At 38.1% G+C, this 24,147-nt stretch overlaps 12 protein-coding genes across 12 annotated transcripts; 6 read left to right on the plus strand and 6 right to left on the minus strand.

Moving 5' to 3' along the window:
• Window positions 1–66: 66 nt before the first annotated feature.
• SEY1 (dynamin-like GTPase SEY1) lies at window positions 67–2,430 on the minus strand (the record flags this gene model as incomplete). The annotated part of the gene is made up of 1 exon (XM_003676820.1): window positions 67–2,430. One exon carries the CDS (start codon window positions 2,428–2,430, stop codon window positions 67–69), a length of 2,364 nt encoding a protein of 787 aa, XP_003676868.1.
• Window positions 2,431–2,638: 208 nt separating this feature from the next.
• On the plus strand, window positions 2,639–3,589 carry GET4 (the record flags this gene model as incomplete). Its single annotated transcript, XM_003676821.1, has 1 exon — window positions 2,639–3,589. The coding sequence occupies one exon, from the start codon at window positions 2,639–2,641 to the stop codon at window positions 3,587–3,589; it is 951 nt and encodes a 316-aa protein (XP_003676869.1).
• A 74-nt stretch (window positions 3,590–3,663) lies between these two features.
• Window positions 3,664–4,194, minus strand: DDP1 (polyphosphatase DDP1; the record flags this gene model as incomplete). Its single annotated transcript, XM_003676822.1, has 1 exon — window positions 3,664–4,194. One exon carries the CDS (start codon window positions 4,192–4,194, stop codon window positions 3,664–3,666), a length of 531 nt encoding a protein of 176 aa, XP_003676870.1.
• A 380-nt stretch (window positions 4,195–4,574) lies between these two features.
• NCAS0F00310 (Zn(II)2Cys6 transcription factor domain-containing protein) lies at window positions 4,575–7,145 on the plus strand (the record flags this gene model as incomplete). The annotated part of the gene is made up of 1 exon (XM_003676823.1): window positions 4,575–7,145. One exon carries the CDS (start codon window positions 4,575–4,577, stop codon window positions 7,143–7,145), a length of 2,571 nt encoding a protein of 856 aa, XP_003676871.1.
• A 274-nt stretch (window positions 7,146–7,419) lies between these two features.
• Window positions 7,420–8,472, plus strand: DCS2 (5'-(N(7)-methyl 5'-triphosphoguanosine)-(mRNA) diphosphatase; the record flags this gene model as incomplete). The annotated part of the gene is made up of 1 exon (XM_003676824.1): window positions 7,420–8,472. The coding sequence occupies one exon, from the start codon at window positions 7,420–7,422 to the stop codon at window positions 8,470–8,472; it is 1,053 nt and encodes a 350-aa protein (XP_003676872.1).
• A 238-nt stretch (window positions 8,473–8,710) lies between these two features.
• Window positions 8,711–9,556, plus strand: MED4 (Med4p; the record flags this gene model as incomplete). Its single annotated transcript, XM_003676825.1, has 1 exon — window positions 8,711–9,556. One exon carries the CDS (start codon window positions 8,711–8,713, stop codon window positions 9,554–9,556), a length of 846 nt encoding a protein of 281 aa, XP_003676873.1.
• Window positions 9,557–9,696: 140 nt separating this feature from the next.
• ALE1 (lysophospholipid acyltransferase) lies at window positions 9,697–11,544 on the minus strand (the record flags this gene model as incomplete). The annotated part of the gene is made up of 1 exon (XM_003676826.1): window positions 9,697–11,544. The coding sequence occupies one exon, from the start codon at window positions 11,542–11,544 to the stop codon at window positions 9,697–9,699; it is 1,848 nt and encodes a 615-aa protein (XP_003676874.1).
• Window positions 11,545–12,076: 532 nt separating this feature from the next.
• HEM15 (ferrochelatase HEM15) lies at window positions 12,077–13,240 on the plus strand (the record flags this gene model as incomplete). The annotated part of the gene is made up of 1 exon (XM_003676827.1): window positions 12,077–13,240. The coding sequence occupies one exon, from the start codon at window positions 12,077–12,079 to the stop codon at window positions 13,238–13,240; it is 1,164 nt and encodes a 387-aa protein (XP_003676875.1).
• Window positions 13,241–13,413: 173 nt separating this feature from the next.
• On the minus strand, window positions 13,414–16,161 carry GAC1 (protein phosphatase regulator GAC1; the record flags this gene model as incomplete). Its single annotated transcript, XM_003676828.1, has 1 exon — window positions 13,414–16,161. The coding sequence occupies one exon, from the start codon at window positions 16,159–16,161 to the stop codon at window positions 13,414–13,416; it is 2,748 nt and encodes a 915-aa protein (XP_003676876.1).
• Window positions 16,162–16,879: 718 nt separating this feature from the next.
• On the minus strand, window positions 16,880–20,209 carry NCAS0F00370 (uncharacterized protein; the record flags this gene model as incomplete). Its single annotated transcript, XM_003676829.1, has 1 exon — window positions 16,880–20,209. One exon carries the CDS (start codon window positions 20,207–20,209, stop codon window positions 16,880–16,882), a length of 3,330 nt encoding a protein of 1,109 aa, XP_003676877.1.
• Window positions 20,210–20,551: 342 nt separating this feature from the next.
• DCI1 (putative dodecenoyl-CoA isomerase DCI1) lies at window positions 20,552–21,466 on the minus strand (the record flags this gene model as incomplete). Its single annotated transcript, XM_003676830.1, has 1 exon — window positions 20,552–21,466. The coding sequence occupies one exon, from the start codon at window positions 21,464–21,466 to the stop codon at window positions 20,552–20,554; it is 915 nt and encodes a 304-aa protein (XP_003676878.1).
• A 523-nt stretch (window positions 21,467–21,989) lies between these two features.
• LAS17 (actin-binding protein LAS17) lies at window positions 21,990–24,041 on the plus strand (the record flags this gene model as incomplete). Its single annotated transcript, XM_003676831.1, has 1 exon — window positions 21,990–24,041. One exon carries the CDS (start codon window positions 21,990–21,992, stop codon window positions 24,039–24,041), a length of 2,052 nt encoding a protein of 683 aa, XP_003676879.1.
• Window positions 24,042–24,147: the final 106 nt, after the last annotated feature.

Consider the following 24,147-nt stretch of genomic DNA (forward strand, 5'->3'; position numbering starts at 1 on the left):
AACAGCGACATATATTTTCCAAATATTATATAAGAATAATGAGAAATACTATATTCTTTTATTTATTTAATATTTCTTCTCTTCTGTAAAATCTTGTAATTCGTATTTTTCTTTTTCACTTTGTATCTTCTCATCTCTCTTTTTTGGTTTCTCATGTTCATCAATAACAAAGTCTCTCAATTTCTCTTTGATAGTTTCCCTTGTTTCTCCCACTGCAGTCCTGGCAACATTGACTACAGGACCCCACAAATCAAATTTATGAATGAAGTAAAATGCTACTGAAAGAATCAATGTCAAAGTGACAAATAATGGGTTTCTGATAACCATCATGAATTCATTCCAGCCAAGGATTACAAGCAAGCAATATATCCATATTGGAATATGTGTTGTCGTTGTAATTATGGATCTTTTAGAGTCTAGTACAGTCAAATTAATTTGTCTTCTAAATTGTTTTAAAATCTTCTCCTTTTGTAATTCATTAAACAAGTGAGCAAACCTATCAATATGATATCCACCTTCTTCATCTTCGTACTCCTCTTCTGACATAGAAATATCTGGAACAACTTCTATATTGTCAGTTGTCTTAGCCAAGGATAATACGGTAAAGACTTCTAATGCATGTTCTTTAGCGATGGCAAATGCTTTATCAATTTCCTCTTCATTTTTCCATAGTCTAGGAGCATCATTTTCATCATACCTAAACTTGTTATCAAAACGTTCTCTTAATATACTTACTACAGTATCTTCTTTCAAATAATCATGAACAATTGTTTGCAAGGTACTCCATGCGGCTTGACAAATTTTCTTGTAGGCATCCGAGTTCTCTTGTTCGCTTAGACCTAACTGAAAATCAAATATTTTGGTGGTATCATTTCCTTCAGATGTGGTCTGATCAATTTCAAATCTTTCAAGATTGACTGAAATAGTTTCTTCGAATCTCAGAATGATTTGATCCCATAAATCTACTTCTGGGTTTGATAATAAATGAATCGTTTCATCTTTGATTGTTGCAGAAATTGTTTTATTTAGACGTGTCAACAATAATTTAAGAGCCTTTTGGCGTAATCCCTTACTCTTATCATTTGTTCTTTCCTTAAAAGCTTCCAATATTTCTTGACTGTCACCTAATAGCTCTGCACTCTGGAACAACTTCACCGTTTGCGTAAACTGTTCCAATACTATATTGGAGCTTTCAGTCAATCTTTTCTTAAAGGAATCTTTAGTTGATTTTTTCGATGAGACTTCAGCCTCCAGTTGAGATAACAAATCAGTAGATAAATCTTCCAAAAAGGTGCCAATTGTGTCTTCATATTGTTCAGTAATCTTTTCTAAAAGTTCTTTTCTCTTTTCCTCATAAACTATTCTATTGTAACGGTTTGCATGATTATCATATTCACGTAAACATTTTTTCTTTAAATCTTGCAAAAATGTGATTAGTTTTGTTTTATCATTAATCACAACAGAGATACTATCATTATAATCAATCATGAAGCTATTGAATGCTTCATTTAGTATTTCCTCTGTCTTGAATCTGGCAACTAATATTTGTTGGGTGGGTAGATCTAAATCCTTATTATGTTCAATTTGCTCCCAACAATTTTCAGCATACATACTCCAACCTTCCAATGGTAACATATGATGATAATTTGGTTTAAAATAACAGTTTGCAGTATCATCTTTATTAATAAATGAATCACCCATCTTCTTTACGTCTTCAATAAATTTCTCATTTTGCAATAACTTGTGGCCTAATCCAACAAATTTCAAATCGAAAAAATCATATAATGAAGTTTCTTCAGTGCCCTCCGGCTTATTCAAATCAGACCAAACTTTCTCTAATTCGTTTGTTAAAGATTCGCTTAAACTGCTCATTGGTGTAACACCGACATGGTCTCTAATGACAAACAACAACAGCACTTTATGATCATTTTTCTTTGTTCCAAATAAAGATAAGTTAACTTCAAAGACAGTCTTTAATAGCCCCATGTTATTACCTTGGTAGAGTCCAATTTGTTGTTCCCACATATTTACAATCAAGACTTCTGACACAGCGATAGCAAATAGGGCAGCCTTTCTCTCAAAATCTTGGTCTTCACCTCTTTCTGACCCATCAGACCCTTCCACATCAAGGACAAAAATGTCAGAAGTTGTTGCTTTTGGAGATTGTGTCGTATTGACCTCCTTAGTGTGAGCCAGCCAAATCCCCTTAGTAGTTTGTTGTCTCTTCACTTGTGCATCCATCGTATCAAAAGTAGTGTTAAACAGGATATTTAGTAAAGTGGATTTCCCACTTGACTGTGATCCAAAGACTGATATGACATGGTAGTTCAGGCCAATATCTTGATCATCTTGACCTGTACATTGGGAGAAAAATGATAGAGCATCCTGTGAGAAATGCTTTTCTTCATCAATTAATTGAATAGCATCCATTGTTGGAAGTCCCAATTAGTTTCTCTGTATGGATTATTCAATCTGATAAACTTTAGATTTATTGGTTGTTCGACGTTGTTTAAGGTAACGTATAATTTCAGAAATTGAGAGTGGGAAAATTCCAGCATTAAATTTTGTAAAGATATTAACATGAACAACCTAGCGATTTGCTAAACGAGAAGGAAAACGAGAGGAATAACCTGGCAAGATGAACAAAGAGGATGCTATCAATGCCAAATTGGCCAAGACTTTACACAGGTTCGAGACAAGAATTAAGGCCGGTGATTATTATGAGGCGCATCAAACATTAAGGACCATTGCCAATAGGTATGTGAATAGTAAATCATACGACCATGCCATTGAGTTGATATATCAAGGTGCTCAATCGTTTTTGACTGCTAAACAAGGTGGGTCTGGAACAGATTTAATATTTTACCTCTTGGAAGTGTACGAATTGGCCCAAACTGAAATGAATGATGATTCCATGAGACGGTTAATTCGACTAATGATACTGCTGGACCCACAGGAACCTAATGTGAAAGATGTTGCCACGGGAATGAACAATTGGACCATTAAGGCTGGCTCCTACAAATTTGGTGATCCATGGTTGCATGACATTATAGCTCTTAAACTATGGGAAGGAAAACATGTTTATGAAGCTGAGCGATTTTTTCAATTGGGGACTGAGAAATCAGTGGATAGATATGTTCAAATGATGTTTGAATGGTTTGATCAAGCCAGTGAAGAGGGAGCCGCTCCTGAAGTTGATGATTATTTCAGCAGGCTAACTTTCAATTACTTGTTCATTCAAAACATTAGGTTTGTCAATCAAGCTAAAGAGGCTTTCCTTACGTCGTTTATTAATAAATATGCTCCCAAGGTTGAAATTACTGAGAAGAATCTTGGTTCTGGCGTTTTTAAGATGTACTATTTTGAATCATACAAAAGTTTGAATTTCTTACAGTTATTGGTTTTGACTTGTCAGACAAAGAACAGAGCTTTATTCTCAAATCTGCAAGAAGAATATTCGAATCCAGCGGCCAAGTATGCAGATCAATTGGCATTCTTGGGTCAAGAGTATTTTGGGATCATTGCACCAAAGCACTCCAATTTCCTTCAAGATATGATGTCTGGTCTCCTTGGCAGTGGTGGGAAATGATAGAAGAACATTTTTAATATATATATATATATATTTGTATGTATATTTGTATAAACAAACTTAGGAAATCTAAACTATTCCTTGACGATACTTGATCTATTTAGTGCCTCTAGCAATTCAGGTCTCTTGGCAACGATCAAATTCTCCTTTGCCTCATCATACGAGAAGAATTTTCTATTCCTCTTTGCACTTTCAGGAAACAATTCCACCATTTCTTCAATATTTAGCTCAAAAAAATGGAACTCTGTCCTTGGCGGATGGTTAATAATATCATCCTTTGCATTCTCGAACGATTTTCTATCCTTATTCCATTCCTTGGGGGGTCTCATATCTTCCACAACACCTAAATCTGCTGTAATTCTACCTAAACAACCGGCTTCCTCCCAAGTCTCTCTTTGAGCTGTAGTTCTATAGTCAGCTTCATCACTTTCCACACCACCTTTAGGTAGGATCCATTTCTTTTTATGTTTTGACGATGAGACCATCAGCACTTGTTTTCTATCGGTGGTCAGACAAACACAGCCTGCCACGATCCTAGCACCAGTCTTGGCTGAGTACACTTGGTTATCCCTACCTGTCCTTGGTTTATCACTTCTTTCGAACATTACTACACTAATTTGCCCTGAATGAGATGCTTTCTCTATGCACCACGCTAACAATATAGCTAACAATAGTTAAGCAAGTGAATTATCTCGCGTACTTGGGATAACCAGAAGCAGCGATCATCAGAGGGACAAGGGCATGAGTCACAGTGGGCCTGACTATTACGTCTACGAGATTGGAAGATTCCATCTATCTCCCGTATCACTCTACTCTAACTTGCAACGTAATGCTATACTACTAACCTAATAATCAGAGGCCACCCGGACAGCTAATCCGGAGTGTAGTGATCATGAAAAGGACTTGATATTGAACTTACCTCTTACAACACTTCACTTGCAAAGAGCAACATCGCCAGAGTAGGGTATATAAGCTCGCAGTCACCATGAACTCAAGAGACTTAGAAGTGGAATTCCCATCTTCGCAAAGAGTGCAAGGGGGTAGACCTCTAGAGACGTCGCCTTTATCAGACAGCACTAAGCAACCAAAAAAGAAGAGACGGAAACCCATCACATCCTGTGCTTTCTGTCGTCAAAGGAAACTGAAATGTGATCAGAAGAGACCGATTTGCTCAACATGTATCGGGAGAAAGTTGACGACGTGTGTTTACGCAGACGATAATTTATCTCCTAATGACAGTCGCTATACTGGGCCTCATTCGGTTGGATCGTCAAATTCATCTCATGGGACTGAGTCCACTACTATGATGCAGGCTCCACCACCAAATGACTTGATGTATGACTCAGAATCAGAGTTGGTGGAAAGAGTAAAATATTCAGAAAAACAATTAGAGTTGGTTCAAAATCAGGACACTCAGTCGTCCACTTCTCATAGCGTACCTGTGGGTAGTACTACCAAAGAAACATGCATCAATCCATTTAAGGATTTTTATTTTCTTCAAAATAAATCTTATGGTCGTAGGATTCTATATGGACCTACATCAATGAAAACTTTTATCAAGAAGAATCATTGGGGGTTTCTAACCAAATATAATCAATTATGGAGTAAAGTCAAGATTGAGAGAACAAAATGGAAGAAGAAGAGAAACATTTCCAACTTAAAGGAATTGACTATGATTGAAGTAGACGGTAACCCAAATGTACATAATTTAATTGCTGAAGTGTGTACCGTGCTGCCAACTTATGAAAAGACAACATCCATCTTGGAATCATTTTTCTCTGAGGAAAATTACGATCTTTATGAATTGAGAACTATCTTGGACAAGAATAAGGTAATGACAGATTTTTATACTGCATTTACTCCAAGCACGCAGCTTTTACCCAACGGTGAAAAACTTATTGCGAATTTGACCCCCAATAATAGAAAAAAGAATTATTATAAGATCGGTGTCATACTGATGATTTTGGCGTTTGCACATTATTCTGAAACAATACCCAATGCCATATATAAGTTCTTTATTATGTTAACCGGATTTACCACTGGTAAGACATCTTACGTTGAAAGAGCCCAGTTTTTACTACTAAGGCATTGCTATAGCCAGACTTTCAGAAATGCAGGTGATAATACGCATAATGTTATTATAGCTGATTTATTATCGGATGCTGGAATAACTTTGGGTTTGAATTTAGATATCAAGAGAAACTATTTTAGACAGGAGAACGAAGTGGGTCCGCTGGATCTACTTGAGAACTTATGGGTTTGGATTGTTTATGCTGATTTTGATGTTGCCTTTCTAAACGGGAGACCTTTGACCATAAGTACGGCCCACTTCAATGAACAAACTTGGGAGGTTAACCCGACAGATGTACCTGCTATTGCTAAGATGAAACGATTTTTAAAATTAGCACGGCCCATGGTTAACGATTTCTATAATCCAAATATTTGTCCCAATTTAGAATCATTCTGTGAGAATTTATTAGTATTTGTGGAAAATGAATTTCCACCAATATCCTATTTTACGGATAAGGAATTAATTTCTAAAGTGGATGTCAGAAGTATCAGGATATTTTCATCCATCTTAAGAATGCTGGTTTCATTCTATTCCTTGAGATTTGCTGTATTAATGGAAAGGTCTATTGATTTGAAGAATCATCTGATACAAACAATTCTGATATCGTTTTCTCTTGTGATTAACTGTACAGTACATTTTTTTGAAATAGATAGAAAACGGTTCCCAGAAATGTTAAGAGAAGATTATCCAAATATAACACCATATTTAGGTATGTCATTGTCGGTTATAAATGGATTATATCCAAGAGTTTTGTCAGTATTTTGTGCCTTAATATATTTCAAGTTGACGCTATTTGAAAATGGATTGCTATTGGCATTTGATCTAGAACCACAAACTTGGAAATTAAACACCTTAAGGGTACCTCATAATTCATCGATTCATTTGATGTCATCGTACAATATGTACTGCCAAATTTTTGATTCCTGGTACAAGGCAGATCCAGATTTGAAGTTGGTAATGGCTCGTTCGCATTCCTTTGTTATTGCATTAGCCCTAGAGAGAACGTATAGGACTGTCTTGGAAAAGACCATTGAATATAGAAGAAGAACAGAGGAAACGTGGATGTCGCAAATTCAAAAGGAATTAGACCCCACTCAAATGGAAGAAGCCTCTAATTCGGTATTACCAATAACAAATGGAAGCTCTTCTGTGAGTTTATCACCCCCTTCATTGGCGGCTCCACCGCCTATCCCAAACCCCAAACCGCCAATGGGACCCAGTCTTGTGAATGTTGGTATGGACCCAGGTTTACAACCCCATTTGCAAAATGTTGCTGGTACCAGCATTACGACCACTTCATCCCAAACGCTCCCCAACGTGGAAAACCTAATCAATGCAGAGAACCAACCTGAGATACAACCTGAGATTGCTCAGATGGTCTCTGATGATTTCTGGGAAAGCTACAACATAGGGTGGAACCAACTGATCAATCAGCCAGATCCCGCCAAAATATTCGCCGACATCAAGCAGGAACTGAACCTCTGATGGGCAGCTCACGTGTAGAATAGAACGTTAATTGTGTGTATTGTATATAGTCTACAATAGATAAGAATGTGTGACACATGGCGCGACACTCCGAATCTTTCTTTCTTCAAATAAGGGACTATGGCATCGACGAATAGACAGATTGAAAGCAAGACAGGGGATGGGTGCGTATTTCCCTCCATATATATAGAACTCCCGATCCTCTTGATCAATTTGCAAGATTGAGCCATAGGGACACTACCACCACCATAAGGAAACAGTCAACACAGCAAACATGGGTGAACCGCTAATTGCATTGGTTAGGAAATTCAAGTTTACAAGGGTGTTGAACTCAAACCCACAGACTAAAGTGCTCTCTCTTTTAGGGACCATTGAAGATAAAGATGCCATTATCACCGTGGAGAAGACGCATTTCCTTTACGATGAAAATGTGCGCAAGCAACCCATGGGAGGTCGTAACACTCCCATTTTTTATCATTGTGAAAACGAATATTCCTGCATTAAGGGTATTCAAGAACTGAAAGAACTCACTTCTAACGATATTTATCATTGGGGGTTAACCATTATTAGACAAGACATCGACCAGAACCCAACGGCAAAGATTAATTTGATTTGGCCCGCCACATATACTCATATTAAGAAATATGATCAACAAAATCTACATCTGGTGAAGGAAACCCCTGAGATGTATGAGAGAATTGTCAAACCATATATTGAAGAGATCTCATCCACTAATTCCTTAGCATGGGTTTATAAGATCTTATATGAAGGTGCAGAGTCAGAAAGGATTATTTATAAGGATTTTCAAGAAGATAAGAAAAATGACGGAATTATTATTATACCAGATACTAATTGGGATGGGTTGAATTTGGAGGCATTGTATTTGGTGGGAATCGTTTACAGGGATGATATCAAGTCATTAAGAGATTTGAAGAAAAAGGATCAACAATGGTTAATGGAACTAAATAGAAAGATTAAGTCAATTATCCCAGCTTGTTATAATTATGCTATTCATCCTGATGAATTACGGATTTTTATTCATTATCAGCCTTCCTATTACCATTTCCATTTACATATCGTTCATATTAGACTACCTGGTATTAATGAAGGAATCAACGCTGGCAAATCTATTTTACTGGATGATGTAATCGAAAGTTTGAATTATTTGGGTCCTGATGGTATGAGGGAGAAAACAATTACGTATGCCATTGGTGAACATCATGATCTATGGAGAAGAGGATTTGAAGAAGAAGTTGCAAAGCAATTAGAAAGAGAAGGAATTCCTAAGATGCCAAATATTGTCAATGGGTTTGAAATGCAGAACTGAAGATTCCTGAGCTGCATTATAAACTACAAGGTTCTCATAAACAATTATTTTATATATGTATTCCCAGTTTATTTGTTATATGTATGGAAATATTGATAACATATATATCTCGCACTATTTTGTCACCGCGAAATGGATTTGCTTGGTTAACGAAAATGGGCAATAAATAGTACTTATTGCATAACAGGTGAAACATCTAAGAGGCTAAAGATAATATAAGACCCCATTCATCATCAACATGTCTAGCCAGGAAAACACTCTATTAGGAAGTACTACATCAATGGGCCACATACGATCGTCGTCAGTGTCCCTACTAGCAGAAGTAAATCCAAATTCCATTTCTAACGATGAAGACGATATAAGTAAAGTGCAAATATATTCAGACCTCTGTTCATATGAACAGAAACTAGCGAACTTGGTTAATTCAGTAGATAAATTTAAGCCTGATATGAATGCTGCACGCGAACTTATAGAGGTGGATAGACACCTTTTTCAAACGTTAGATTCATTTGAAGAATATGATAAGATTGATAACTCGTTAAAGAAATTGAATGCTGAATCTATAGAATTGGATGCAAGGACTAAGGAAATATTGGGTATTTTAAATGAATGCCATGACGAATTGAATGCGTTACCTATGTTAAAACAGGTAGAATTTGAAATGGAGACGATCTTGCAGCAACGATCTAAAATCAACTCTTCAGTTTTGTTAGACTACGCAACAAAACTGTCCAAATTTACCAAGATTCCTCCCACTTTTGATAAGGGTTCTATTGGCCCAAACAATTTTATATGGCCCGCAGAAGATGCTCTTAGAAGAGGTATGTTAGCTTTGGCATCTCTTCATGCTGACGAATTGACCAAGGCACCTGGTGCCCACGAAGGCGAAGAAGAACTAATACCGAAAGGATCAGAGCCCATAGCGCAGGAGGAACCCGTTACTACTAGAAGAGAATCTTTCACCTTTTCAGGAAAGACTGATAAAAAGGAGAGCAAGAAGGAAAAGAAATCTGTTGAAGAAGAGGAACCTGAAGATGTTGATTTGGATCTTGATTTGGATTTATTTAATCCAGAGGAATTCTGAACATCTTTCCAGAGATGTAAATGTCATAATATATTTTTATATAAAACAAGATTTAGATAAAACAATGACTAGAATGAAAAAAAAAATGCTTTATTAATCAAACCAAAAAGAAATATTCATGATTGAAAATGTGAAAGATATTAATCCTTCTTTTCAATTGGAACTGGAGAGTATCCACTGAAGCTCATTTTTCTTTCACCAACGGTATTTTCCTTTAATTCTCTCTTAAAGTCTTGGAATGCCTTCATTAAATTATCTTCTTCAACTTCCAGCCCATTTCTCTCCCTCCATTCGGTATACTCTTTGACAAAAGCAGCCCATTCTCCCTTGGCATCTTCCCAATCTGTTGGATGAATTGATGGAATACCTAAGTTCATTTCCTTTTGTAGTAAATCCTTGTTTGCTTCTTCGTACTCAAGCTTCTCCCTTATGATATCACCAAGAGAAGTGGAAGTTCTAGAAATTTCCTCTTCTAATTCCTTTACCTTTGCTGTAGCAATATATTGTGGTTGCAACGATTTGCAGAATTGGATAACTGATTTGGAAAATGGACCTCTAAACAAGAAAAACGAAAGGGCAACCACTATATGACCATAGAAATATACGGACCCCCATGCAACTAAAGATTCTTTAAAATCCAATAATAGGAAAGGTTCCACCAAGTAACCGAATGATATTTTAATAACCCACATACCAACAACATCATATACCCATTTATATGGCAATGGAGTTACACCATCACTTGCCAAGAATATTGGTCTAAAATTACGTCTATAAAATTTCCCACATGTTTGGTATAGGGCACCTGTAGCAAATGTTAGATAATAACCTGGTCTTGTTCCATGCCAAAAGGCAGATGTTAAGAATGTAAACATAGTTGCGCGAAACCCTGGCTTCTTGCCCTTCTTAACGACCCGTAAATATACAGTGTATTTCAACCACTTATTTGTATTCATATTCCAACCTTCGAGACATTGACGAGTATTCTGCGCCATTTCCACATTCCAAATATCAATGTTCTGAACACGGTTCCATTTAATCTTTTGTGTTTTGGTGTCGTATCCATTATATCCTAATCCGCATGAAATACACGATGCTTCCGCAATGGTCCAGGCAGCATAATATTTAAATCTTGCAACCAAACCAACTAAGAAAATATAATGGATTCTATAAAAGAAGGATCTTTCCATAAAACTAGCCCTGTCAGCAATGAATGAAAGAGGTATATATTTCTTACCTAGCCCATTTAATACGATCCAAGCGATACCTTGGATGACTTTCCAAAGAGCCAGTTTACCATTTTTTGGAATCTGTCTTCTCTTTCGAGGATTTAATCTTCTCTTTGGCTTCTTTGATTCTGGTAAATCATGAAACATTTCGCCATTTAACCAACTATCAAAATCTGAATAGTCGAAGCTGGGACCTGTTAATAAAGTTGGGTAAAAGAAAGTATAGGCAACAAATTTTAGTAAGGATGGATGTCTCTTAATGACACGATCCTTTTGATATTGAACCAAGGATTCAAATTCATCTGCATTAGTGTCCATACCATCGTAATATGACCATGCAAATGATGTCAATTTAATGGCAAGAACCATTTGTGATGCAGTGATGTCAATAGTTGTTGCAGTTTGTGAGTTGAAAAATTGAGCGTAAATGTGATTCATGGCTAAGTGACCCATGACAAAGACAAAATTCAAATATGGCATAAATTTGGAATGATAAAATCTGGTAATGAGGAATGTAAACGTGCTACTGATCAATAGTGTTCTAAATCCACTATATAAGTTCAGGATACCAAATAAATATATCATAGATGAGACTATAATGTAAATGCATTTGGTCTTCTCTTTCTCATCAGGAAGTCTTTTTAGAATAGCATTCAGAGGAAATGAACCTAGCAGACAAATTGCATATCTTAGGGTAAAACTATCAATACCATATGTTTCTGTCACTTTGTTGAGTGCAGCGTCAATTGGATTGTACATGGTTTCAAAGTACAAATCTGTTCCCTTATTGATCAACCAGTGGCAATGGACTATTTACTTGAAACAGAATACATATAATGGTTGATCAGAAAAGTCAGAAGAAAGGTGGAATGTTGGTGACAATAACTTCACAAACTTGTACTGAAATTGGCTTTTTCCACGATCTTTTGAACAAGGTGAAAAATAACTATGGCACTTTCCTCACCAAAGAACACGAAAACATCAACAGAGCATGTTCATTGGATGCTATGGTATCTAACTAATATATAACTATGAAGGTGTTATTTGGACAATGTCTTGTATAATTAAAGTTAAAGTAACTAAGTATATCTTGAAATCACGTGTATTCTTGACTTAAGGTTCAAACGACGATCTTGAAACTTTATTTCCCCTTTATCCCCTTCAATTACTAAGCACACAAACATAAAAGCTTTGTTATATCACTTTAATTGAATCGTCATACCCAAGGATACCCAATTGAAGTTGTGAGACTCTCTTATTCAAAGCTACAATCAGAAGAGTAAGGAGAACAATGCTACAAAGAGTTAACCCTTTGGTTGGCAGGACGCTCATGAGGTCCAACTTGGTTACTGTGATGAGATACAATAGCTCAATCACAAAGAGTCCAACAGCTATTGTCTTTATGAATATGGGTGGACCCTCTACAGTTGAAGAAACGCATGATTTTCTCTTTGAATTATTTGCTGATAATGATCTGATACCCATTAGCAAGAAATATCAAAGGAATATTGCCAAATATATTGCTAAATTGCGTACCCCCAAGATTGAAAAACAATATCGAGAAATTGGAGGTGGATCTCCCATTCGTAAATGGTCAGAATATCAGGCAGCTGAAGTTTGTAAGATCCTGGATAAAACATCACCTAACACTGCTCCCCATAAACCATATGTAGCATTCCGTTATGCGAGACCTTTGACAGATGAGGCTTACAAGCAATTGTTACATGATGGGGTTAAGAGAGCAGTTGCCTTTTCCCAATATCCTCATTTTTCATATTCAACCACTGGTTCATCAATTAATGAATTATGGAGACAAGTGAAAAGGTTAGACCCCAATAGAACCATTTCATGGTCTACGATTGACCGTTGGCCATCTAATGAAGGTTTAATTAAAGCTTTTTCTGAGAATATTACTGCAAAATTGAATGAGTTCCCCGAAGAAGTAAGAGATAAGGTAGTATTATTATTTTCTGCACATTCTTTACCCATGGATGTGGTCAATACTGGGGACTCATACCCAGCCGAGGTAGCATCTACTGTGTACAAGATCATGGAAAGATTGAAGTTCCGTAATCCTTACAGATTAACATGGCAATCACAAGTGGGACCTAAACCATGGTTAGGTGCACAAACAGCCAAGATTGCAGAATTTTTGGGTCCACAAGTGGATGGGTTATTATTTATCCCGATTGCGTTTACGTCGGATCACATTGAGACATTGCATGAAATTGATCTAGGTGTCATTGGTGAATCTCCATTTAAGAATAAGTTTAAAAGATGTGAATCGCTAAATGGTAGTGCTACTTTTATTGAAGGTATGGCTGATTTAGTAAAGAGTCATTTAGAGACTGGAGAGTTATATTCTAAACAATTACCACTTGATTTTACTCTAGGTAAGTCTAGTGACCCGGTGGAAGACCTTTCATTGTTATTTGGTGATCATACAAAGAAGTAAGTGAAATTATTTATTTTTAGTCATCTTTAGGAAAAAAGAAGATTTATTATCATTATTTATTTATAACTAGAATTGAAATTGGAAAAAAAAAATTTATGCAGAAACAGAAATATATAGGGTTTAACCATGTATTTTATATACAGTTTTAAGAAATAAAAAAGAGAGGATGGTGGCTAAATCTGCCATCGATCATGTCCCTGTGAAAGTATCGGTGGCGTTGAGCTTAATAATGAATCTCCCAAGAATTCATTCGGTGATAATGTGCTTCCATTACCTGTACTTGATGTAGGTGTAGTTTCCACATGAATATTTATTTCCTCATCATTAACGTTTTTGTTGTTAGGGGAACTGTTATTATTGTTCCCACCGGTGTCCACTTGCCTTTGACCTAGCATGCTTGATGGGTTGTAAAAGCAGTATGATTCTAGAAATGATTGATAGTCCATGTTATTTAAAGTAGATGTCTTGATTGTATTTCGATCATGATTTTGAATTTGATCATGATTGGTGGTGAATGGATGATGTAAACGATTATGATCATTAATGGATATTGAATTCGTTATATTAATAGATTTCGTATTAGAAGTTGAGTTTGAGTTTAAGTCTGAATGAGACGTTGTTGATGTCGGTATCGTTACATTATCATTATCATTATCATCATTATTAAAACTATGGATATCATCATTATCTAGGGGCAACGACGGCGGAGGAGGAGGATGAGGATTTTGTAATATTAAAGTATCTGTGGAATTATTGTTCTTATCATGTATCAGTACAGGTCTTGAATATAAACCATTCCTTTGTAAATTATCAATGTTATTATTATCTATTGTTGTATCAGTGAATATGCTTTGATTGTCATCAACGAAATATGGATCATGCTGACCCACCAGGTTATTATTATTATTGTTGTTAGTTGTTGTTTCCACTGGTGGGTTATCTGCATAGAATGGAGAAAGATATTGGAAACATGAATTATCATCAATGTTTGCAGTTATTGCTGCTGTGGAATTATTAATTGAATTGAAAGAGTAATTAAATAAATTTGCATCTGTCATTAAGTTATCGTTTGGTTCGTATAAATTCGAATAGTCAAATTCATCTAATTGTGAAATTGGATAATTAGATGGTGATGATGAAGTCGATGATGAAGATGACATTGGAATTTTTGTGGACGACGATGAATTTCTTAATTGTAGTGTATTGCTGTTATTTTTAATGGTTCTATTTGAGTCAGTAAAGGTGAATGATGCTTTAGATTGTTTTTGTTTCTTAATGTCAGGGATAATTGGCGATGGAGATTCTGATGATGATGTGGATGATGATGAAGATAAAGAAATGCCGGCATTGCTATTATCATTGTTATTAATCAAGTCATCAATGTTATTAATAACTTCATTTTGTCTCGTTGGTTTTCTTACAAATGGTGTTGTATCATTGTGATATAGGTGTTTCAAAGGGGAGGTATTAAAGTAATCAGTACCTTCACTAAAAGTTCTTTGAGATGATGAATCTGAAGATGAAGCGACTGATGAAAGTGACAAGTTTGAAAATTGTTGTGGTCGTTGTTGTTGCTTTACTGCTGGAGTAATGTAATTTGAATAATAGGAAGAATTTTTTGGAATATTCGATTGTTTGTTGGATATTTTGTTATTTGGTATCAATTGTGGTTCAAAATTTTCAAAGATGGAATATAAAGAGATGTGATAATTGGAATAATTATTATTATCATAGTATGTTTCATTATTAACATCGTAACGACAACATAACTCCATGTTTAAATTGTTTTTCGGTAATTTCGAGGATAAAAGATTCTTAACCTGTAAGAAAAATTTCAAAGAATTTAAATCAATGACGAATTTAAATTCATCAATGTTGGAAGTGACAGATTTATTTAAGAATGCTGTGACATAATGAATATCTTTCCAATGATTAAATGAGAATTTAATTTCAATAAATTTTTCAAAATTCAAATTATTGACGTAAATTAACCCAATTAATTTACTTGAATTATTAGAATCTTGATTTAATGAATGCAATCTAATATTTTGCCCCTGAAGGAAATTAAACAATGAAACTTCCAATGAATTTTTCTTATTTGTATCATGGAAAGTGGAAATATTGGAACTTTTCAAGATCCAATTTATGGAATCAAAAGAATGAGAGGTAGCGGAGAGTAAAACGGAATTGCTATTCAATGTTGAATTCATTGTGTTAGCATTGTTATGATAAATGAAATGATGATCGTCATCACGATCACCTTGTTTGTTTCCTGTATCTTCCTGAGATCCATTATGCAAAAGGATTGAGTTTTGACGATGATGAGGTTTCAAGAAATCATCAGCATTAAAATCATCCAAACTATCATCGTCATCGTCATCGTCATCTTCATCCTCTGATTTCCCACCTTGATAAAAATCATCCAGATGGAAATCATTCAAATCGTTATAATAATTGAACATTTTTTCATTTTTCAAAAGATCTGGTAACAAAGCGGAATTATTAAACCAGTACTTTTCCGTTTCCCACTCGAGATCATTCTCCAAATTGAAATGGTACCTATTATTATTATTTTGTTTGTTTCTCTTCAGAGTATTAGTGAAGGGGAAATCCGGTTCGTTATTATCGCGTTGATAATCCAATAGCGGGGACCCCATGGGGGAGTTTTCATTTGATATTATTATTGGTTCATCTCTATAATCGAATCTTTTCACGGTTGTTAATTGTGGGGCGAACCTTACAATTTTTGGCGTGGAGGATCCACCCGTGGAAAAAGTCTCCGTGGATGAACTTCTTGATAATTTCAAAGAAGATTTCAGTTTTCTAATGGGAGGCAGATCTGCAGCGGTAGGGGCAGCAGTAGCGGTTGCACTAGCAGCATGAGCAGCAGCAGCAGCAGAATCCAGGTTTGTTATTACCATGATCTGATCTGATCTGATGTGAAAAAAATGCAGCACCGAATTCGGATCTGGAGTGCAGTGGAGTGGAGTTGTTTGTGGAATAGGAATAAGAATAAACGCTGCGTTAAAGCCTGTTAACTTAGAGAATAACTTGTCCTATTTACTGGTGCGGTGGGCCGGGAGAGAGATGAGGTGTTGTTTGTGTGGAAGAAGGAGGAATGGGGGGGAGCAGGCGGTTTATAAAGAAATGTTTTTTGCGTATGTCCCAGACAGCCAATTTTCATTGTTGTTTGGCCAAAATAAGCTTTAGAGCAACATTGTCATATTGGCCAAAGCGCGGAGAGTCAGCGTGGAAATAAGCTGGGGGTGGACCGCATTTTGTCAGGGAAGAAAGGGGCACATTCGTGAAAATACCGCGCTTTCCACGGACAGAGCGCCCCAGACGCGCGCGCAGCGGCACCTCCTATCGCCCCACATGCACGTGAGCGTTTTCGGTGCGACGCCCATTATGCACCGTGCCCGTTGGGGACACGCGTGCAGGAACATTCCCCTGGGACCTCCCCCCGTTGCCCCTTTGGGTAACACGGGCGCATTGTTGCCCTCCGGATTACCTAACAGGGTCAGATCGGGCCGTGATGTCACCTGGGCGGCAGGCACCAGCGCACAGCGGCTCGCTTATGTAAACACAAACGTGCTCTGTTCTTGACTGAAATGTTACTATTTACTATTTGCTGAGTACTTACGTAAGGAACCCATAATCGTCGTTCACCGTCCAGAAGTCTTCGACATGGCCCGATGACATGATCGGCTCGGTAATCACTGAAGACGTCGCCGCCAATGAGTTTATGGAATCTCTCAAGGGGTTGTTGTTGTTGCCAGTAGCACTGCCTTCGTCACCCTTTGGGTTTGGTACGGCCTGCTGTGACGTTACTGGCGGCTCAGTGAAAAATGGGAGCGTAGATGATCGGTTCCCATTGATTAAATCAATGACAGAATCGTTGGTCCAAGTGGAAATATTATTGATCATATTATGCGTACCGTTGCTAAATAATACTCCCTTCCCATTCTCGCCCATATTCCCATCTCTATCCAGATTCACGTTCCCAGTAATATCGTTGACACCACCAATGTGAGACAATGGTGGCGTAGGACCAGCCGTTCTCGTGGACTCTAAAATCATGTTCAATTCACGCATCGAGTTTACATTGGTGTTGTTATTCCTTTGCGGTATGTTTAGTGGCTGCTGCTGTGGTTGCGGTTGTTGTCTTGGAACTTGGTTTGGCATAGGTTCATTGTTTTCTTGACTCATATTATAATTCAAAGAACTTAGATATGCCTGTAAGTTTTGTTGTGCCAATTGTTGCTGCAAAAAGGCCTGCTTTTGAAAATTTTGCCATTCAAATTCAATGCCATTGATTGGTTTCTTGACGATGTATTGATTGGCATCAGGGCTTGTCCTATTTTCCAACTTGATTTTCTTATGACTATGACGATGTTGGTGTTGATTACGGCTATGTTGATGTTCATTCTGAGTCGCAGCTTGTAGTAAATGCGAAAGGCTCCTGGGCACAGACGTCTTTTCCAACATTCCTTGTTTCTTCTTGAATTTTTCTTGCTCTTTAAGATCCACTTGAGAATTCTCAACAAATCCAACATGTTCCTCTGCTTGTCCTCTTCCAAATGTCCTTTCAATCGCTGGCGGCATCCCATCCTTCTGTTGAATCATCTCCTTCTCATTAATAATTGGATTCCCCGCAGCAGGGTACGGTAGAGACTCTCCATCACCCTTCCTATGTTGAGAACTCATATATATCAATTCAGCAGAATCAGGACCACATCTTTCAATCAAATTCCCCACTGTAGCATTCATCAATTGATCAAATGTATCTCTAAATATTCGAGCAAAATTGGATCTTTCAGTCATCACGTAAAGACACACAGAACATGCTCTTAAATCATCCATGGTGGAAAATAAACTTGCACTCACTAATGGTCTGGTATGTTTGGAATCATCACCCAGTTTTTTCCTTCTTTGATCATCATAATTTCTGGCAAGCCACATACAATATATCAATGTGACCCCCGCAACAAATACTGTATGTACCGCTGGTGTGGAATGACCCGTAATGGTCTTTTGATGGAAAATCTTGTATAATTGACAAATTTGACCCGCAGCAGCTTGACATTCTCTAAATAGTCGATCCTCCGGTGTTAAGATTTCCAAATATGGTTGAATTAATAAACGAACGGAACGATAATAATACAATTTTAATGTTTCATTTTCAAAATTTCTTACATGACTCGTGGAACAACTTGCTCTCCAAATTTCTAAATCTTGGAAAATTTTCCTTACAGTCGGAAGTTGTCTCTCCAGGAAACATTTGTCGTGATTTTGATAAATATTGGTAATGGGCATGGATGCATTCTTACTATTTGTTTGCGGTAGTATACCCAATTTTTCTACAAATTGTGATTCAATACGCCTTAACTTCAAAGATTGATTAATGAAATGAACTCCCTTCTTATGATTGTTACTGTTATTGTCCTTGTTATTCATTATTTCATCAGAAGAGGTATTGAATGAATTTTCGTCGAATAAGGGTAAATCAATTTCACATTCTTTAATAATGTAAGGTTTCCCCACTGCCACACAAATCATTCTCTCCAATAAATAAACGCACCAAAATACTCTTAATTTTTTATGTGCTATACTCACTGGATCCTTACTATTCCATTTGTTTATCTTCAATTCATCTTTACAAATCTTCATCACATCACTTATAATTTCATAAAGAACAATGGAATCTCTATCTGTTCTCAAAATGTACAATACCAACAGAGTTAACAATTCCACACGTTCCATGGGACCCAATGAATCTCCACATTTCGTAATGTGTCTAATCGCTGTGGAGAAATACCTTACTGGTGGTTGACCCTTGTATTTCCCCGTGGTCATGTGAAGACATGCACTAATGCTATAAACAAGCCACATTCTACCACAATTGAAATGGAATACTGTTGGTGGATAGGTGTATATTCTGTTTTTAATATAATCTTCATGGAAGGAATAAATTTCCTTTTCATCTAGCAGAGGATATTTGAATTGTAATCTGGTGAAAAAAGTATCGAGGAAAGATCTGGACAATTGTTCATCGAATTCGAAAGCTGGGTCATATGATAAGAATTCCTTTAAATTGTACTTGGCAAAGATACATTTGGAAAAATCAATGGATTCCAATGAATCAGATGAGAGTGCAGGTATTGACGATACGGAGGATACTCTGTTGTTGTTGTTGTTGTTGTTGTTGTTGTTGCTGTTGTTGTTAAAATCCGGATCCTTGGAATTGAATGAAGACACTAACGATAATGGTGTCGAGTTCATTGGGATGGGTGCTTGTTTCAACATGGTACCATTTGGATGCGGTAGTATGAATGTGTTGGTTGAGGTGGTTGGTATATCTAGTTCTTCAATTTCACCCAATAAATGAGTAATTCTCTTGTATTGTGATACCTTCTTGTTAAAAGTAGCAGAACCCGGAGTTAAATCGACTAGTTTTTCCAAATATTTCAGTTTCTTCTCGAGCAAAACCGTGTACTCGTCCTTTTGGTGAGGAGAGGAGGAGTCAGTATTATTATTATTATTCTTTAATGGCATGGAGTTTTCCTGCATGTTTCTATTGTATTCGATCGTAGTCATGGGTGAGTCAACTCTGTGTTGCATGTAATTTGATTCCATTTTGATGGTGGGCAATCTCTGTGCCACTGCCTGTGAAGACGTTCCCATATTTGTATTGATTGAATTTGTCATGGAATCCAAGTTGGTAATGGAAATGGATGCTGGAGACGAGTATCTAGCTGGTTGAACGCATTTCACAGCGGCTTTCAAACAAGCGGTACAACTGGGCATCTTATGGTCACATCTCTGTTTCCTCCTTCTACAAAGCAGACATGATCTGGATCTTCCCTTCTTGTCCTGCAGCAGCACATCAGTCCTATCTCCGGCGGCCTCGAGCTCCTTCTGGAACTGCTCAATCTTCTCTTCGCTGACTTCCTTCTTGGGGCGTCCCATGATAGTTAGTTCTTTCTTGTTGGTGTGTGATATGGAGTACAAACAGAGCCAGGCAGAGAGAACATGTACGTCACTTGAAGTGCACCACCGGCGAGCGTGCTATTATTTATTTATTCTTTGTCTCGAGGTGGATTTCGAGGACACTCAAGATCCGTTTTTTTGCGTTTCAGCAGAGGAGAGAGAGCGCCCCAGAAGACGCCGCAGCAGCGGAATGGGCAGGAAACGAAAAACGGAAAACTTTTCTTACGTAAGTTTGCTGTGGGGCGGAATTTCAAATTCTAATTTTCCGATCCACCGCCAAGCAATTACATACATACCAATACAATACGTGGATCCATCCCATCACAGCTTGTGCTTGCGCTGCTTGCTTCGCATCTGCTCGAACCGCCGGAAGGGCTCTCCCTCGTGCCAGAAGGGCAACGTGGTCATCGTCTCCAGGCCCTGTGCCCGCAACAGTGACGAACGGTACCCGGTCCCCTCGGTGATCTGTCTCTTCATCGCCTTCATGTTGCGTAAGGGTGCATCCGCCGCGACCAACTGCGCTTGCAAGTCCCTGACTACCTGCTTGTTGAACTCATCCGTGTCCTCCATTTGGTAATTCTTGTTAATTAGCTTCCCCTGTAAATCAGCAAAGGTTAGCGGCTTGCTGAACAGTAAATGTTCATTGGCTTTGTTAATGCCGAGTTTCATGGGTAAGGTCACGGACGACCCAACTTCAGCCACGAACCCGAGGTTACTAAAGGGGAACAACAAGTAAACGGAATCGTCCCTAGCGTAAACCAAATCACATAGCATAACAATACATGCACTTAACCCGACAGCGGGCCCATTCAAGCAACATACCAATAATTTCTCATGTGTTCTAAACGCATTGGCGACGAACACATTGGGGGACGAAATCATACCAATTAGATTGTTCAAGGACCCAATATCGTCCTCTTTACCCTTGGATTCCAACACAGCTTCGAATTTCCCACCAGAGGAGAAGAACTTGGCACTACTTTGTAAAACAGTAATGAAGATGGAATCATCAGAATTGGCCTTCTCTAACAACATTGCGATGTAAACGAAATCATCGAACGTTAACGAATTTAAATGCCGGGGATCATTCAGTTTGATGATGAATATGGGGCCCTCTATGGTGTAACTGACTCTCTTGCTCATTTTTTGTCGATTATCTTCACTTAAACTTGTCCTGCGTTCCCCATTGTATCGCATCGCATCAGGTCCCTTCTTATACGTATTGTTTTTCTCCATTTCGGAGTTGGAGAACTCATTCACTCACTCGGCGTTAATCATCGATTATCTACGCACACCAACAACAACAACTGAGAGCTTGAAACACCTTATTTATTGTGCAAGTGTATATAAATGACAGGTTACAAGTGTCATTCTTAAATGTTCATCTCAAATGGTTTCGCTTACTTCATTGTGGGTTGTTACGTGATTAGTGCCATTTGAACAGAGACATCCCCAGAGAAATTCTCCAAAAACCTACAATAATGTTGTTTATTGGAAACAAACTAATACTAGCACGAGAACCACCATTCCTTAATTCATCCCCTCCATTAACCATATTCCTCTGGTATCAAACAACTGTGCCGTACTTCGCGATGCAATTTTGGAAATTCTCAAAAGGGGCCGACATTCTATGCTGAAATATTTGAACAAGAGAAGAACTGGGCCAAGGACAATCACACGTCAAAACAGCCCTTCCACTACGCTACACTACAACAAACCTCACTCTCTCCACCCCAATCCAATTGCATGACATTGAGACATGGGATTACTAAATTCTCAAGATAAAGACATAATAAAGAGAGCGCTACCCAAATCTTCCAACAAGATTATAGACATAACGGTAGCAAGATTATACATTGCATACCCAGATACAAATAAATGGACGTACACGGGACTCTCCGGTGCAATTGCACTAGTGGATGACTTGGTAGGAAACACTTTCTTCCTCAAGATGGTCGATATTGAAGGTCATAGAGGCGTCATTTGGGATCAAGAATTGTACGTTAATTTCGAATATTATCAAGATAGAACTTTCTTTCATACTTTCGAGATGGAAGATTGCTTTGCTGGGTTATTGTTTGTCGATTTGGCGGAAGCTGCTCATTTCTTAAAAAGAATTCAGAAAAGATCCAAGTACGGGTCCAGAAAGACTTTACAGAATAAAAATGCTATTGCAATGACGAAAAAAGTGAAGAAAGAGCAAGAAACTAAATCTGTACAAGGTCCAAGGGGAGAAGCATTAATTGCCAACCAGAGACAGAGGTATCAATATGATCAACCTGATAATGCAATTCCAAGTACAAAACATAAAGCACCTCCACCACCACCACCGTCAGCTCCTACACCAGAACCCAATAATGAACAAAATGCAACTAGTACACCAGCATCACCACAACCGCAGCAAACTCCTGAGCAACCAACATCACCTACGACAACACATACAAAATATAAGGTACCTCCCCTACCTGCACAATTTGCACCACCACCTGCAGGTGCACATGTACCGCCACCACCATCATCATCACAAAATCAATCCACAACTACAAATGGTAATTTCCCATTTCCTATGCCTGCTGGTGTACCTCCTCCACCATCTCAAAATTTCCCATATCCAACTCCACAAGCTCCAGGTCCACCTCTACCCCAACAGGGACAACAATTTAATCAACCCTACCCTCCACAGAACAATGGTAATCCATTCTTTGGTCAACAACAGCAACAACAACATCAATTCCAAAATAGACCTGTTACAAACTTGCCCATGAGGGGGCCAAGTAACAGTGGCAGAGCTGTGCCACCACCACCACCACTAAGGCGTGGTGGTAACGCACCTCCACCTCCACCACATAGACATACTACCACACAATTCCAAGGAGGTATCAATCCAATGATACATCCAACTCAGACAGGGATGAACAATAACATGCAAGGAGGTATCAATCCAATGATACAACCCACTCAAACAGGAATGAACACCAACACGCAAGGAAGAACAGTGCCTCCACCTCCACCAGCAAGAAGAGGACCTGCTCCACCGCCACCACCTAGAGCAGCAAGGCCAGCTATGCAACTCCCTCAACAGCAAATACAGCAACAGCAATCTAACGTCCCACCTGGTATGAGTTTACCATTCCAACCACAACAACAACAACAATTCTCTCCACCACCACAACAACAACAGCAATTCCAACAACAACAAGGAAATCTTCCACCACCCCCAATGACAACATTCGACATGTCTTCCCATAATTCAAGTCCAAACGTGACGGGCCAGGCTCTTCCAGCTCCCCCTAGCTTTCCCCAACAGCAGCAGCAGCAACAATCGAACATACCTGTGCCTCCACCAATGCCACAGCAAACAAGTATCCCAGTTGCACCACCTCCACCACCAATGGGCAACTCAGTGCCTGCACCACCACCTCCATCATTCCTAACAAATAATGCAGGTGCCCCACCGGCACCTCCACCACCACCAATGATGAATAACAATAATAATGCCGGAGCAGCAGCACCACCAATTTCAGAGGCTACAGGTGATCCTGGAAGAGACGCACTATTGGCATCCATTCGTGGTGCTGGGGGTATTGGAGCATTGAAAAAAGTAGATAAAGCGCAATTAGATAAACCATCTGTATTACTTCAAGAAGCCAAGGGTGAACCAGTATCCGTTCCATCTTCCAATGGAGGTGGTCCAGGACCTGCCGGTGCTGGAGGACCTGGAGGTTCATTAGCTGATGCCCTAGCCGCCGCATTGAATAAGAGAAAGAATAAAGTAGGAGGCGGTGATGAGGATGATGGTGATGATTGGTAGATAATAAAGATAATATAGGATAGATGATTTTAATGAAACGATTTAAAAAGTTTGTAAAAATTGTATTTATACTTTAATTAGACAGTAAATAATAAATGTGACTATA

This window comes from Naumovozyma castellii, chromosome 6, assembly GCF_000237345.1.
Source record: "Naumovozyma castellii chromosome 6, complete genome".
Classification (NCBI taxonomy): domain Eukaryota; kingdom Fungi; phylum Ascomycota; class Saccharomycetes; order Saccharomycetales; family Saccharomycetaceae; genus Naumovozyma; species Naumovozyma castellii.